This window comes from Alosa pseudoharengus, unplaced genomic scaffold (genome assembly GCF_046254945.1).
Source record: "Alosa pseudoharengus isolate Yale_2024_CS ecotype anadromous, Long Island Sound unplaced genomic scaffold, YU_APseudo_1.1 YU_APseudo_1.1_scf_19, whole genome shotgun sequence".
Taxonomy (NCBI): Eukaryota; Metazoa; Chordata; class Actinopteri; order Clupeiformes; family Clupeidae; genus Alosa; species Alosa pseudoharengus.
Genome location: NW_027468657.1, coordinates 34614672 through 34629767, shown reverse-complemented (window position 1 = coordinate 34629767; position 15096 = coordinate 34614672). Strand labels below are relative to the sequence as shown.

General features: G+C 39.9%; 1 protein-coding gene across 1 annotated transcript in view; it reads left to right on the top strand.

Moving 5' to 3' along the window:
* The first annotated feature begins 3943 nt into the window (after window positions 1–3943).
* Window positions 3944–15096, top strand: part of LOC143132801 (putative monooxygenase p33MONOX) — a 36399-nt gene continuing 25246 nt past the window's right edge. The window contains exons 1-4 of the mRNA XM_076292595.1: window positions 3944–4152; window positions 6487–6570; window positions 9379–9566; window positions 9753–9870. Of these exons, the coding sequence (XP_076148710.1) occupies window positions 6543–6570; window positions 9379–9566; window positions 9753–9870 (334 nt within the window). The 5' untranslated portion in view covers window positions 3944–4152; window positions 6487–6542. The remainder of the gene's footprint in view (window positions 4153–6486; window positions 6571–9378; window positions 9567–9752; window positions 9871–15096) is intronic.

Here is a 15096-nt window from a genome sequence, read left to right as displayed (position 1 = left end):
CTATGCAGTATTTTAATTCCATGTGTACTATTTGCTATACTAACTTATCTATCGGACTTGCCTCACCGTACCTTCCATCACGGCCACTCAGATCCTCAGACTCCTAGTTATTCCCAGGGTGAGGACCAAGACACATGGGGAGGCAGCCTTCGCTCACTATGATCCTTCCCTGTGGAAGGATGGTCCAATCAGATGAACTTTTTAAGAAACATCTTAAAGCAACACCAAAGAGTTTTCTATACCATAAAATAATTTTTCCAAAATCGTTTCAGTGGTTCATCAACTCGTAACAGGGTGAACGGCAATTCTGCATTCGCTTCGCGGCCCTCTATCGGCTATAACCGCACTATGTAAATTTGCCAGATCGGGTAGCGGATCTATAGTTCGATGGAATGAGACATAAGAAACTACAAATTTGACTTGCATCTGATGTCGCAATACATCGTACTTTTATAAGTCATGCAAAATATTCTACCTTGTCTGTGGACATCGTTATTTGCAAAGCTGGATAAAAAAATAGCGTGCCGTTACTCTGCCGTTGTAAATACTCTCGTGGCTTGTTCCCCTGTAGTTTTGTTGTGGAGATGGATTAACAACAGGCAAAAACTATCTCCAAAGAGCTATACTCAGAGGGGAGGGAGAGCAGAGTGCAGGTTGATTAGCGACTCGCTACGGCTATGCTGTATGGCTATGCTAGGTGAACCATTCCCCTATTACAAGTTAATTTACCATCAAATTTGCTTCGTAAAGGTTATATTAAGGTGAAAATCTTATAGTCTATCTTTAACTGTAAAGCCATAGAATGCAACTAAAATTGTTTAATCAAAACCTTGCATGATTCATAGCCCAGTGGTGTTTTGGCCGTCATAATCCCTCAAATCAGCAGAAAAGATAAACTAAATGTGATCAAACCAGCAGAGTAGCTCACTTTACCACTTACCATTAAGAGAAAATGAGATAGCCTACTCACATAAAAGCAAATACTGCCTCCAAAACTCTACTGCCACCTAGTGTTGATTAAAAACAAAAACAAAAATGATGTTTCAAACATTGCATGATGCGAGCTTCTGGGTGAAATACAGACTCTATGCTGTTGTTTTGGCTTGCTTGAACACCATAGAACACCATATATCACTTCATTCAAACTCTAATTGTATTAAATTGAAAAATAGCCTACATCATTTTAAAACAGAAATTGAAGCGGACAGAAGAAAATGGGCTTTGAACAAACTTCCTTTGAATATATCTTATCACAAAGCAGTGCATTAATATTTCAAGCCAGGGAATTCAAGCCAAACCGCTGCAACTCTGCCATCAATCATTATGTTAAGCCCACCTAACGACTCTATACACGATTTCATTGGCCTGATTGAGTTTCGATTTCTGGAGCTCACAAGCCAACGGGGAGTTGCTAGACTAGCCCTGGCTGCCAGGGGCGCGTCTAGATTTCTAGGCTACCAGAGCCCGTCTACGGAGAGCCTCCCCACTCTCTATTAATCCCATACAACCGAATTGGCTGCAGTTCACCAGAGTTCACCTAGATGGCGATCGTAGGCGAGTGCAAAATACATGGGGTCAGGGGCGTAGCCAGGATTATTTTATAGGGGGGGCCAGCTGGGTCCAGACTTTTTATTGGGGTGGCACTTGGGAATCAAAACTACTATTTAAAAACTACTCAAAAAGTTTTGAAGATTAGGATAGCCTATTTTAATAATGGTAATAAATTGTGTAAAGCCAACACTGATACACAGGTCAGTTTGTTGTCCACTCCAAATCATTTTCCATAAGCCAATGCTATAAAAAAAGTACATTATGATAATGCACCTTACTTAATCAGTCTTATTCAAATGATGTTAAATAACAATAATAAATACTACAAATATTGTATTCAGATATTTAATCTTATACTGATGGCCAAAATATATTTCTTTCTGATATCCACTCTAAGTACTTGGCTGTAAGTAACATGGCTCTGAATTAAGAAATTTACCCTTAGAACCCTAGACTGTTTTAAGGGCTTTTCCACTACCTTTAGTTATAAGCATTTATCCTGGTCATTGTAAGTGCCATTTACACATGCTATATTTTTTTCAGAACAGTCTAGGCTACCCAGATCTGCCACCAATTCATATTAATACTTGCATTGATTTAATTTAGATTTTTAAATAATACAAAGACAAAAAGCATATTATACCATTCTTATTTTGAAATGTATCTCTGTCAGCTGGACATGACTTTCATGTATGTGCAGACTGTCCTGAATCTGGCAATATAAGAACCATGGTGGAGGGGGGCTTTGGGGCTGAGCAATTTACAGACATGTGGTGTGCGCCTTACAGAAATAAATGACATTTTTATTTAGTAATGAAAAATGCCCTTTCTGCGCTCCATATCTGTGACACGAACTGATCTGACCTGACTGAACCCGAGTTTGCGTGTTCTGTGTGTACACTCATGATGATTCTAAAACAACTTTTTACTGCATTGTCATGAACAAAGTGAAGGCAAAAAGGTGTTTTTTTGTCGAATAAATTGGGATGCAATGTGAGTCTCGAATTGGATGCCATGCAGGAATTTGCTGGGATCTCAAAACCGCATTATGAACATACTTTGCCATAGAGAAACACATGATAGCGTTGGATTATGAACATGCCTTGCCACTACAACACACAAAAACGTGGGGTAAGTGGAGCTATATGAAGTTATTATTTTGATGTCATTTAGTCTGTTTTATAACCCAGAGGGATGTACTTGGTATCAAATGATAGCTCTGTATCTCCTCTTTCATCTGACATGCGTGGCATATCTATCTGATCACGTGTTCGTGAATAGGGCCTAATTCAAACGATAGTTGGTTTTTGTAGATGATGTTATTTTGCAGTCATGTTGTCTGTTTTTATAGCCCAGAAGCATCGATATACTTGGTACCAATAGATAGCCCTGTCTCTCCTCTTTCTTCTGATATGCTTGCCATATCTATGCGATCACGGGTTCGCGAGTAATTCAAACGAGAGTAGCCTAATGGGTGCGCAGGTAAACTATAAATATGAATCAATTTGATTTAATTTCATGATTTTTTTGTTTGTTTTCATACAAGAGTTTAGTCTCGTTGGAAAGCCCCACTTCTGCTCTGTCACGCAATTAAAGTTTCATCTCGCTGCGATGAACAGTTCTGGAGCAATGTAACAAAGAACTCAGGCAAAGCAGCCTCTGCCTGACCAGCTATGGCAAGAACCACACGCAGTCAGCAAATTATGTTTTTTATATAAAGTAGCCTAGCCTAGGCCCCATTAGCCTACTTTTATTGGAGCCATGATATGTGCCTAATATGCTTGCATTTCACCCGAATTTTATCGAAATATTTTTGTAACAGCGTTACCGCAGGCTTCCGATTATTTCTGATCAGCCCCCCACGTCAATGTCAGAGCCTACCTAAGGACAGCCCAACGCAGCTCACTTGGCTATGATTCGTGACACATTCTAACATCTTATTAGCATTTATGTTCCAACTCATCATCAACTCATGTTGTTACTGCATGAGGTTAAGTAGTAGTCAGTGTTTTTAACAGATGACTTGAATTGTCCCGCTGCTGCTGCTGCACTAGGCCTAGCCTATCACGATTTGATCACAACTGTGGGCTACACTTCCTGACTGGGCCAATGGTCGTAGATAGAGTGCAGTAATTGGTTCAGTCCCAGCTTTGCAAAGTGTTGGCAAAGTGCCGTCGAAAACGGCAGCAATTATTTTTTTCTTTTTTACTTTTCACTGAACGGAGCTGGGGGGGCCAGCAGGGTGGCCAAGCTTTGGCCAGTGGTGGCCGTGGCCCCCCCTGGCCACCGCGTAGCTCCGCCCCTGCATGGGGTCCTATGGAGCTACATGGCTAAATTTATTAGACATTCTCTGACACGTCCTGATAAACTCCCATGACATTTTACTTCCGCCTTTAGTCCAAGAAGACTGAGGCGATTGGTGCAGTTGCAACAAAATGTGAGCATGGTCACGGTCACGGTGCGTCCAAAAGTCATGGATGGGTCGATCAATGCTTGTTTTTATCCTTCCAAGGCACACAAAACAACTGCGACAGTCTACGTCAGTGGCAGTCCACGGACTTTTAGATAAGCTTGCCAATGTCACGCTGATTCCGGAGACTGGTAAGGTTGAAATCTGTGCGTTTACCTAACGGCGGTGTCGTTCATTTAATGCAAAATGTGCAATGCTGACAACCTAACTGCTTCAGCAGCTATTATCCTGTTATAGACTACATTTAGGGTTATTGTAAACAGTTGTCAATATCAGCGTGCATATGCGAGGGGAAATTTAGATAAATAACGATGTGAAGTTAGCGTTAATCTTAATTGGCTGCCACAGGCAACTTAAATATCTAGGCGTAGTGGCCTATATCGTCAATTCAATTCAATTAAATTCAAAATCACTTTATTCATCCCCGGGGGGCAATTAAACTATAATTAAACTATAGTATTGTCATTACTATAATAATGATAATAGGCCTAATAACAATAATAAATGTAGTTGAATATAGATTAATTTTCTTCCTGTTTGTTAGCCTGCTGGCTAAATAGCTGACTGCTGAAATTTAAGGAAAGGTTAGACGTCAGACTCGTGACAGCTCAGTTCCCCAAAATACTCTATCAGTAGTCTACGCCTCAGCTGCTGTGCCTGTGAGTCTCCACACCATACTATAGACTTTGCATTGCTATAGAATCTACATTGGTATGGTTCACAAAAGCATGTTGTAATAGCCTATAACTGTGGTCCCCAAACTTTTTCTTCCGAGGGCCAGCTCACTATGCCTGGCTCTAAGAGAGGGCCAGAGACTCGGAGTATATCAGTAACCATAAATAGCTTAGCGCTGTGAACAAAGGCAGTCTACCTTAGTTGAATATTCCATTACATTTAATCTATAGGCTATTGCAATTTAATACCATTGTTATCTGTGTTTATATTGCCATCATGCCATATCAGTGTAAAATGTAGCTCAAATGAAATAATACTAATAATAGCATTCTCAAAACTATAAGCAGGGAGTCCCAAAAGTATATTTTGAACTCTGAACTTTGCATACACAGCTCAAGTTGTGAACAAGCAATATCCTACAAATAATTTAAAGTTCTCAAACTATGAGTTTTATGAAGTGGTGGCAGAAACATCTGAAATGACCACCATTCTAACTTTCACTCACCTGATGAGAACTTTGTGAACTCTGTATGAACATTTGAATGAGTGAATAAAAAATATAAATAATTATACCAGAAAGTTCCAGAATTATGACTTGAATAAAAGTTAGTTAGTTATTAACAATTAATTGATACATTTTTAGAATACTTTGAGCACTGATGCAGTCAGCAGAGGCCTCTTACATTGTTTGCAGGTAGGCCTATACATTTCATTCCGTTTTCGATGGCAAACGTGAATCAGCGCCAAAACAACCACCAGTGGACAAAAAGAGTATTACATGTGTACTGTTAAGACCCGCCATAGAGAATGAATGGGGGAAATCGGAGGTTATAGTTTGACGATGTCGTACTCCCGTGCGGGCCTGATCCTATATACCACGGACATGTTTTGGGGGGCCACCTAAAATGAGGTGGCGTCCGGCCCGCGGGCCGTAGTTTGGGGACCACTGGCCTATAAGATAAACTTAGTAGCCTAATTGGTATGGAAGGATCTTCATGCCATCATGATTGGACCCATGACAGCTTTCCTCTGGTAATTTGCATTGTCTGATCCAGATTTAACTTCTAGGTGACATGTAATGAACCAGTTTAAATTATAGGCCTACTGTAGGCCTATTTCTTAAATCAGTACATAAAAGTAACAGTTGGATGTCATATTCTGCCCCCTATCATGACAGACACACCTGGGTAGACATAGACATATGGTGCAACTCTGTGACAACTCTGTGAACATAAAGACTATACCAGTGCAATGTTTTAAATCCAAGTTCAGATGGCAACCTAGTTTAATTATTGTGCATAGTCTGTAGTAAATTGTGGCATTGCAGTAAGTCTAGCACGGACCCTAAAAAAGCATAGGTAGAGGTATCATTATGGAGGATATCTATGCATTATTAGGCCAATGGTTGTATGCATTAGGCCTATGTCTGGCTAACTAACAATAGTTTAGTAAACATTGGCAGATCATATTTCAGTGATCCCGTCAGTGTTTGCCTTGGGTGACCTTTAAAGTTTGAACTAGCTTTGACGTTTGCTCGTGGGCTGTCACTTGTTTGTATGCAGCTCATTTCATTTGAGTCATGTAAACCAAAAAGGATGAGTGGGACATATTGCCCCTAAAGAAAGGTCTGGTATGTTTAGCCCAGAGTCTTACATTTCTCCAATGAATAGGTAAATTAATGTACATATTTTCACATGGATTTTTAGATTAATTTCTAATAAAATTGTAAACCTTTAGATTAAACCACTTTGAATACTTGTAAATGGTAATAATTCTCTCTCGCTTAACAGAGTCCTACTGTATCTCTTAAGGAGTGTTCTTGGGTTGTCTTACTTGCTGTATTAAGATGGGCTCTAGACCAGGTGAAACGCCAGGTAAGTCAAAGAGTTGGTGGGGAAAGCTCTGCTTCTCACTGATTGAACCCCTCTTTGCACTCTTGACCGCTCTGTTTTTTATGGTTTGTTATATAACTTATTGTCCATCCTTGACAGTCGTTTTTTTTCTGGTGAATATTAATTCGGAGTGCCTATTTACACCCCTGGTACGAATAGCCTTGGCCACACAGCTAAGCTATTCACACCCTATGACATAACAACAAAAAGACGTTGCTCATGTAGACAAAAAACATGCTGCAATTTAAACAAGAAATCGGTTCTCAAATGGAAGTATTGAATGCAACAGTTAGCTAGTTAACGCACCAGAGTGTAAATAGCATACATATACACTACATATATATACTATATACACCAGAGTACGAATAGCATCCACTTCTAACTATACATTGCAAACAGCTTATTCAGAGTGTCTATTACACAGCTGAGCTATTCGCACCCTGTGACGTAACAACAAAAACATGTTGCTCGTTTTTTTTTTTTATTATTACATTGTGTGATCAATATGCCAGAGTAAATGCATAGGAGTGCAAATAGCATACACTGATATTTGTACCAGATGGGGTATTAATAGAACACATTGCTGTGTGCACTGGGGTACAAATAGCATACATTGATATTTGTACCAGACAGAGTATTAATAGAACACATTGCTGTGTGCACCGGGGTACGAATATAATTCACTTCTAATTGCACCAGGGTACGAATAGCATACACTGCTAATTGGGGTGCAAATAGCCTTACCCATATTAATTTCACTCAGTGGCATTTTGACCATTCTTTCAGTTGCAAGAGAAGTCTCAAATATTGTGACAACTGATTTTTAGTGACTAAATGTATATATAAAGATATAAAGAGCTATAAACTGCATGCAGTGCACTGTTTTGTGGTGTATCTCTATCTGAAATATTCAAATCATTGGGTATCATACATCATAGTTTGTTACCTTGTTGTCTTCTGGGCAGGGGCAGTTGGCTCGTTAAGGGATTCACTCACAACTATTCTTGTGCAGGTCACACTGGCATTGTACAATGGGTACTTCCCCACATATAAATGTGCGCCTCTCACTAAGGTGTTGAAACCGGTTGAGCCAGAATGTAGTATTTGGGCTTTGTTTTCTACCCTGGTTAAAACCAAACTCATTCACTTTGTGAACTGGGGACTCTCCGAGAATTTTCCGAGGACCCCCTCATAACCGTAACAATTAAGCATGCCATTTGTATTCTCTGCAGTTGTGGCCAGGTCCACTATCCCATGTTTTTGGCAGATGTGCAACTTCGTCTTTTGTCAGTTTTGGTTTTTCTGTCACTTGACAACATGGACTGACTCAAACATTTCTACACATTCATCAGCTAGCTGGCTAACAAATAAGCCAAGCTAAGAAGTAGTAGGAATGGTTCTTCATGACCTAAGTGAAGTTAAATGTGGGTAGGAGCAAATAGACACAATTTGCTTGTTTTATGGGTGAAAAGGGGCATCATCTGTAGACATCATCTGTTTTAAAATGATAAAACTCAACTTTATAATTTCAAGTAAATTGAATGGCTATGAGAACCACTGGTCTACACATATATATAAAAGTTGACATGTGAATACATCGTGCCAATCATGTGCTGTGATCTCGCCTCTGGAGCAAGGTTGGTGTCGTGAAGCCTGCCGAAATAGATGCCCGATAAGTGCCCAAGAAGCATTACAATATGGCCGCCGAGTGGAGGGACTTACCTAAAAGGACTTTGACGTTACTTCCTACTTCTGTTAAATTTTACAAACTGACAATAAACAGCATCAGCAGTCAAGAAACAACAAGCATACCTTTGCTGTAAATAAATGGGCAGGGCAGCTGTGGCCTACTGGTTAGGGCTACGGGCTTGGAATCGAAGGGTTGCCGGTTCGATCCCCAAACAGTAGGAAAAATGTGGGCGGGGGAAGTGGTTGAGCACTACTATCCCATGCCCACATCCACGGCTGAAGTGCCCCTGAGCAAGGCACCTAACCCCTCACTGCTCCCCGACCGCCGCTGTAGCAGGCAGCTTACTGCTCCGGGTTAGTGTGAGCTTCACCTCACTGTGTGTTTACTGTGTGCTGTGTGTGTTTCACTAATTCACAGAATGGGATAAATGCAGAGACCAAATTTCCCTCATGGAATCAAAAGAGTATATATACTTAAATGTACAATGTTGCAGTTTTTTATGTTCTATTGTTCTATTGTTGATTTTTCTAACTATAATTGGAAAATTTAATCACTCTGAAATGTCTCTGAGTTTGACCACAATGGGATTTGGAAACCATGTGATCTGGAAATTGCAGCATGTTTAGAAGGTTGGTTGAAAGGTTGAGACAGTTTTATGGCAAATAAATTGGTATCAAAAAATTGGTCATTGTCAAAAAAAATCTACAAATAAAATCTAGGTTTTAAAAACAGTTTCTTTTAAAAACAAGTTGGTAAGTCATTTTATGTGAGGCTAATCTGCATGAACATAAAACATCTACTATACCTGCACAGTCTTCAGAGAGTAGAAAAGTATACATTTGGATATTGCCGGGTTTTTGTGTGTGTGTGTGTGTGTGTGTGTGTGTGTGTGCGTGTGCTCTCAAGAATCTGAATAAGCCACTGGATACATCTATTTCCCTCGGTCTGAATAAGCCACTGGATACGTCAATTCCCCTAAATGAAGTATATTGCCTGCCTGTTAATACTCCTGTCTGTTAATACTGCCTGTTAAATACTCCTGTCTGCATGTCTATGTGATTACCTTATCACTCAGGGTGTGCATTATGTTTACCTTTTAGCCCTGGAGTCTGGTTTTACAGCAGGTCTTCTGGGTGGGACATCATCGCCCATTGCAATGGGTCGTCGCATTTTCAACTATGATGAGGCACTTGAGGCACCTATGCACTCACCACCCTCAGACTTTACTGAAGGAATCTTCTGGAAAAACCCCATCATTCCAGAGAGGAAGTTCAAACATTTGGAAGAGGTGACTGTTTTTCAGGAGAATGGTTTCTATGTTGTATGATAGCATTGTTTTATTTGAAAAACAGACCTGTGTAACTGCATTTATTTTGTTCTGAATTAACTAGCAGGCTTTGGTCAACCATATTTCATCATATTGAAACTACTCAGTCAGAAGTCTGTATTTTTTACAACTGTATTTCGTCACCAGGATAATGAATCAAGGAAGTCTTCAGCACAAACAGGCATTTTTGGTGCTCCTGCTGTGAGGCCATCCATCCCAGTAACAAAGGCCAAAGCTACAACTGTTATGAGCTCCCTCATGATAAGTGAGTCTAAAGCAAATATATCTATATTTACATTTCTAGTTTTTTACATATTCATAGTGTTTTTTAAAACACATTCAATTAAATTAGCGCCATGGCCGTTGTTAAGAAAGCTGCAAGCTATGTAATTATTGCTGTTGGCCTTTTCTTGATCATAATTTAAACTATGTTATATAAATCTTATAAACAAACATAAACATGAGTATATTGTACCATTGCGGACTAGTTGACTGGCTGCACACAGTACAATAAAAAAGTTAGACATTGTTTGCAACCCTACAGTTATGTTTGTTGGTGGTTCTTAGCAGAAGCTTTTATCCAAAGTATTTTATAATGACACCAATGAAGATTATATTAACATTGAAATTTACAGTTTATAGTAAAGTCATATGGCCTAAACAAAAAAGAACAATTATTATTAGACTAAATATAATGAACAAGAATAATAACAATACTCATAAACATAATCCCTGACTAATGAGTCAGAGGTAAGAAGAAGTCTAGAGCATAGAGCATTAAGTGAATAATTTCACAGAGGAATCACAGATGACAAGAGTCTTGACTGTGACCTTTTATTCTTACTTTCCTTGTGTCTGTTATCATGTACCATCTGTAGCAGCCAATAATGTAATAACTGCCAATAACGTAATCATTTCAATGTAATAAAGCCCATAAACCATTTTTTGCCAACAATGCAATACCGTATTACCTTATTGGCTGGTTATTACGTTATTGATTTGGTAAAAAAAAATACTTTAAAAATGTTTAATTTAATGTATTAATAATCTAATATCACTCTATATGGTGTCACACTGACATAGACATTTTCTCTCCCCCTGGGAATTAGGGCTGTACTTATTTATTTTAAGGTTTATTTCTAAGTTTTATGACACATGGAATATTATGTAGGTTTAGATTAGTGATCTCCAACCTTTTATGCTCCAAGAGCTACTTTGACAAAATGAACATAGCCAAGAGCTACCAATTAAATATTTAGGCCCCTATATCGTGCACCCGGGGCAAGGTGGCACAATGTGCGACGCAAAGCTTATTCTTAGCTTACACTCAAGTGTTGATTTTTCACCATGCGCTCCTCTTTTATTAAACCTTGCGCCCAGGGGTGTGGCAATTAACAACAATTAACTAATGTGGTCTGGCGCATGATCCAAAAATCGCTATCTTACACCATCTAAAAATCATTACGCCACTGATTGGATTTTTACGAAGGTTTACGAAGTGACTGCTCTCAGATGTATGAACCTTTTCCTTGAACCTTTTAGGGAGCTACTGGTAGCTTGTGAACTATCTGTTGGAGACTCCTGATTCAAATGGACCAATTGTCCTTATATTCAGGCAGGCCATTCAGGCAGTGATGCAGAATTGACCCCCAACCTGGCAGCCCCTGTCAGATGCTGAATCCAACTCTGTCTCAGCCTGAACCTAGCCCTCTGTTCTGTCTCAGTCTGCACCTGGGCTTCTAGCTAACCCTGAAGAACAGACTATGACTAATCCCTTAGCTGACATGCAGGCGCGGATCAATGATATTGATAGATATTGGCTAGATATTGCTGCAGCCTAACGGGCCCCAAGTGTGCCAGCCTGCCAGGGGGCCCCCATTGGCCATAAAACCATAATAATTCGTTCAAATTTACATAAGAGAATAACACTTAAACTTCACTGGCCCAAAAGAAATAGGTAAGATGCTGATCCTGCAGAAAAGGCTGCTGTTCATGCATCACATTCAGCTCGGAAGAGCACCGTGACTTATGACTTTGCCTGTAACAATGCTATAGTGGAGATCGTTGTTTTTCAAAACTGGGACTCGTTAAAAAAATTAACATCCACAATGGGCCAATGCAGATTGAAACACCTGTCTCTGATGTCCATTGATATGCTGCACGAATTGGATTTTACCAAACAATGAAGAAAAACGTCTAAAGGTACAAATATGTAGGTTCATAACTGCTGTGGCATTATTGCATATGCTGTCGATTATTATAAACTGTCTCCTGGTGTAGCATATTGTATTGCTTTTGTTTCATGTTGGTTGGAAGTTGTCTGCAAGGATATCTTGTATTTTCTGGTTTAATTGCTGCATTTTAAGGATGCTACCTGATGTGAGTAGGCCAGTTGTTGCTGTAAGGACGTTGTTGTCTTATGTGTAAGTATTTAGTGGTTGCTGCTCTGTAAGGATGATGCTTGGTGTGAGTAGGCCTATTTGTGTTAGCTATTGCTGTACGGACATTGCAATGATGTTGTGTGAATATTTGGTGGTTCAATGTTATGTTGCCTAATGTGATAGCCCATTTTGTGTTCAATGTTGCTCTATAAGGGTGTTGTAATTGTAGTGTATCTCAATAAAACTGGAAAAACAAAATTGGGGAGGGGGGCCCCACATAAAATGTAGCCTAGAGGCCCATGACCACCTTAATCCGCCTCTGCTGACATGGTAGGGGATGCTGGCAATTAGCCTGGAGCTCAGTACCTACCATCAGAAATCCATCAAGTATTGGTGATAATTATAATTATGATATTTGAAATGAAAACGGTAATTGTTATCGTCAACATTTTTATTGCGGTTTACCAGTATACCGGTAATTGTTACCAAAGTCCTTTTAGGCAAGTCCCTCCACTCGGCGGCCATATACCAACGTTTTATGGGCACTCATCGGGCACAGTCTTTAGGTCGAACTGCGCGTGCGCAAGGCTTCACGACACCAATCTTGCTCCAGCGGCGAGATCACAACACATGATTGGCACGATGTCTTCACAACACACTGATTGGCTCAATGTATTCACATCACACCACATGATTGGCTCAATGTATTCACATGTCGACGTTTTGCCGAGGAAGGGGTGGGATATGTGTAGACAACGGCCATATTGGCGTGACAAACTAGCCCCATGCATTTCTATGGAGAATGTTTTGAGTGCTGTGTCTCCAAGTCTCTGTCGTTACATCCCTACTAGGGCTGGGACAACGCGTCGACGTAATCGATGACGTCGACGCAAAAAATACGTCGACGCAAAATATGCGCGTCGATTCGTCAAGTGTGCTGCTTAATATTTCAAATTTTACACCTTCAGTGTTTTCCATACGTTGGCTAATCTGTGGCTGGGCGCCACGAAATCAAAACCGGCCAGCACACATTGATGTTCTATGTTTTACTATTTAAATTAAAGATAAGATAAAATAATTTCATTGAGCTGCACTTTTTACTCACGCAGCCTTTCCTCGCCCCGCCCGTTCTCTCTCGTAACGAGCCCGCTGCTCCTCCTCTGCATGTGCATTTAACCAGAGGCCGTTTACGAGACATTCTCTGATTTAACAAAATATTCATGATTGTTGTTGCCACATAGAAGCACTGCATAGAACACAGTGGGCTAAATTGCTATTAAATCCGCTTAGCATCGTGACCATGCTGCGCAAATTTGTTCAAAACTGCTGCATTAAAGTTAAAGTAAACTCTGCTAAGGTCTTATCACAACATAGTACATTGAGGAGACGAAACTAAAGTTAAGTTACAGTATGCAATCAATCAGTATCTCAAAGCTAACGTTAGAATACTGTTTGGATGTCAAGTTTGCATGCTTACTTACAGCTGCTTGTATTTCGTTACTCAGGGCTCATTTTATAATTTACTCTAAATGTTTGCAAAATCCCGATGTAAATGGAAAGGTGTTTTCCAAGACTCAAAAGTGCTTGTCCCAAGGAGAAGTACATACCGTTATTTAAACTAACTACGTAATGAATTGCATCCACACATCAGCAGCCTTTTAACTGTGTTATGTTAATTGCAAGGATTCCCTCACGAACGTCTTAAAATGACTCAATTAGACATACACTAGCCTACTGAACTTTATTGAATGCTACCTCTGACTAAGAATGCATTACTTTGCACTTGTATAGTCTTTTATTTTGGAATCTTAAGAGCAATAAACAAACATTGCAATGTTAAAGAATTCATGTTTAATTAATTCAGATATGTAAATAAACATGTATAAGTTGCTATTAGTCAATTAATGAGATAATCGATAATCAAATCGAAATCGAATCGGACTGAAAAAATTAATCGTTAGATTAATCGATGCATCGAAAAAATAATTGCTAGATTAATCGTTTAAAAAATAATCGTTTATCCCAGCCCTAATCCCTACACGAGAGGCCGTAGGTTACAGTGATTTTAGAACAACTAAGCTAGAACGCACAGTGGAGTGCCTGAAACTCCCCTTAGCTGTTCTAAAATCAGTGTAACCTACAGACTAGAGTGGCTTATTGCTTTTCTAAAGATTTCACAAAATAAAGGAACGGCATAAAGAAATTTAACGATTTATTCATAGATAATCATTCTTCTGCCAAGAAATATTCCCTCTATCAGAATGGTTGCCAAGCAACGTTGAGACGCAGCCACTTTAAAGGTGCGATTTGTAGGATTGTTAGCCCAGCGGACCGCGGTAGAACCGATGTGGAAAAACTCAGCAGTCCGCTGGCGACAGCGAAACCGGTGGGCCGCCGTCAGCCTCTTGCCATCTGGGTGGTTAACTTTGCTGGCTAGCTAGCCAGCTAGCTAGTTCCTATCTGATGAACGAGTAGTATGACAACGGCGTTCTTATGGAAACGTTGGTGCTGTTGCGAGTTGTTGCACTGGTTTGAATCCACAGTTTACGTGTTGAATTACACAATAAAACGTGTTTTGCAGTAAGTTACTGGTTTGTAGAATGTAGCACTAGCAGCTTGCTCAGTCTCGTTGCGAGTCCTGGCTCTCTCTGCTCTCGCCGCCAGCAATTTTACGTAATGACGTAATACAAAAAAAACATGGCTGACTTGGATGTGGGGCTTGATGTCAACATCCTTGATGTCTTCCCGCAGGCTGCAGCGAGATGCTCCTCGTCTTTTGGACTGAGCGCTAGCCTCCCAGAATGCAATGTGTGTGAATGCTAGATGGTGTAATGTCGGTTTTAGTCTATGGTTTTAGTGAGTGTAATTGCGTTTACCTTGTCATGTATGTGTTAGCTTGTGTAGTCTTTCTTTAGGTTGTACCTAATGTGTTTTACCCGGTGTATTGTATGTGACTACCCTGTTCATGTATCGTGCTTGTTTTATTGACTTCCTTTGTGTTTCCTATGTAATGGTGTCTTGGTACAGTATGTGTGTGTTTCCCGCTGGACAGTTGTGTGCGTCGCATCAATCGTTACAATATGTATAGGTTTAGTTTAGTTGAACCTCAT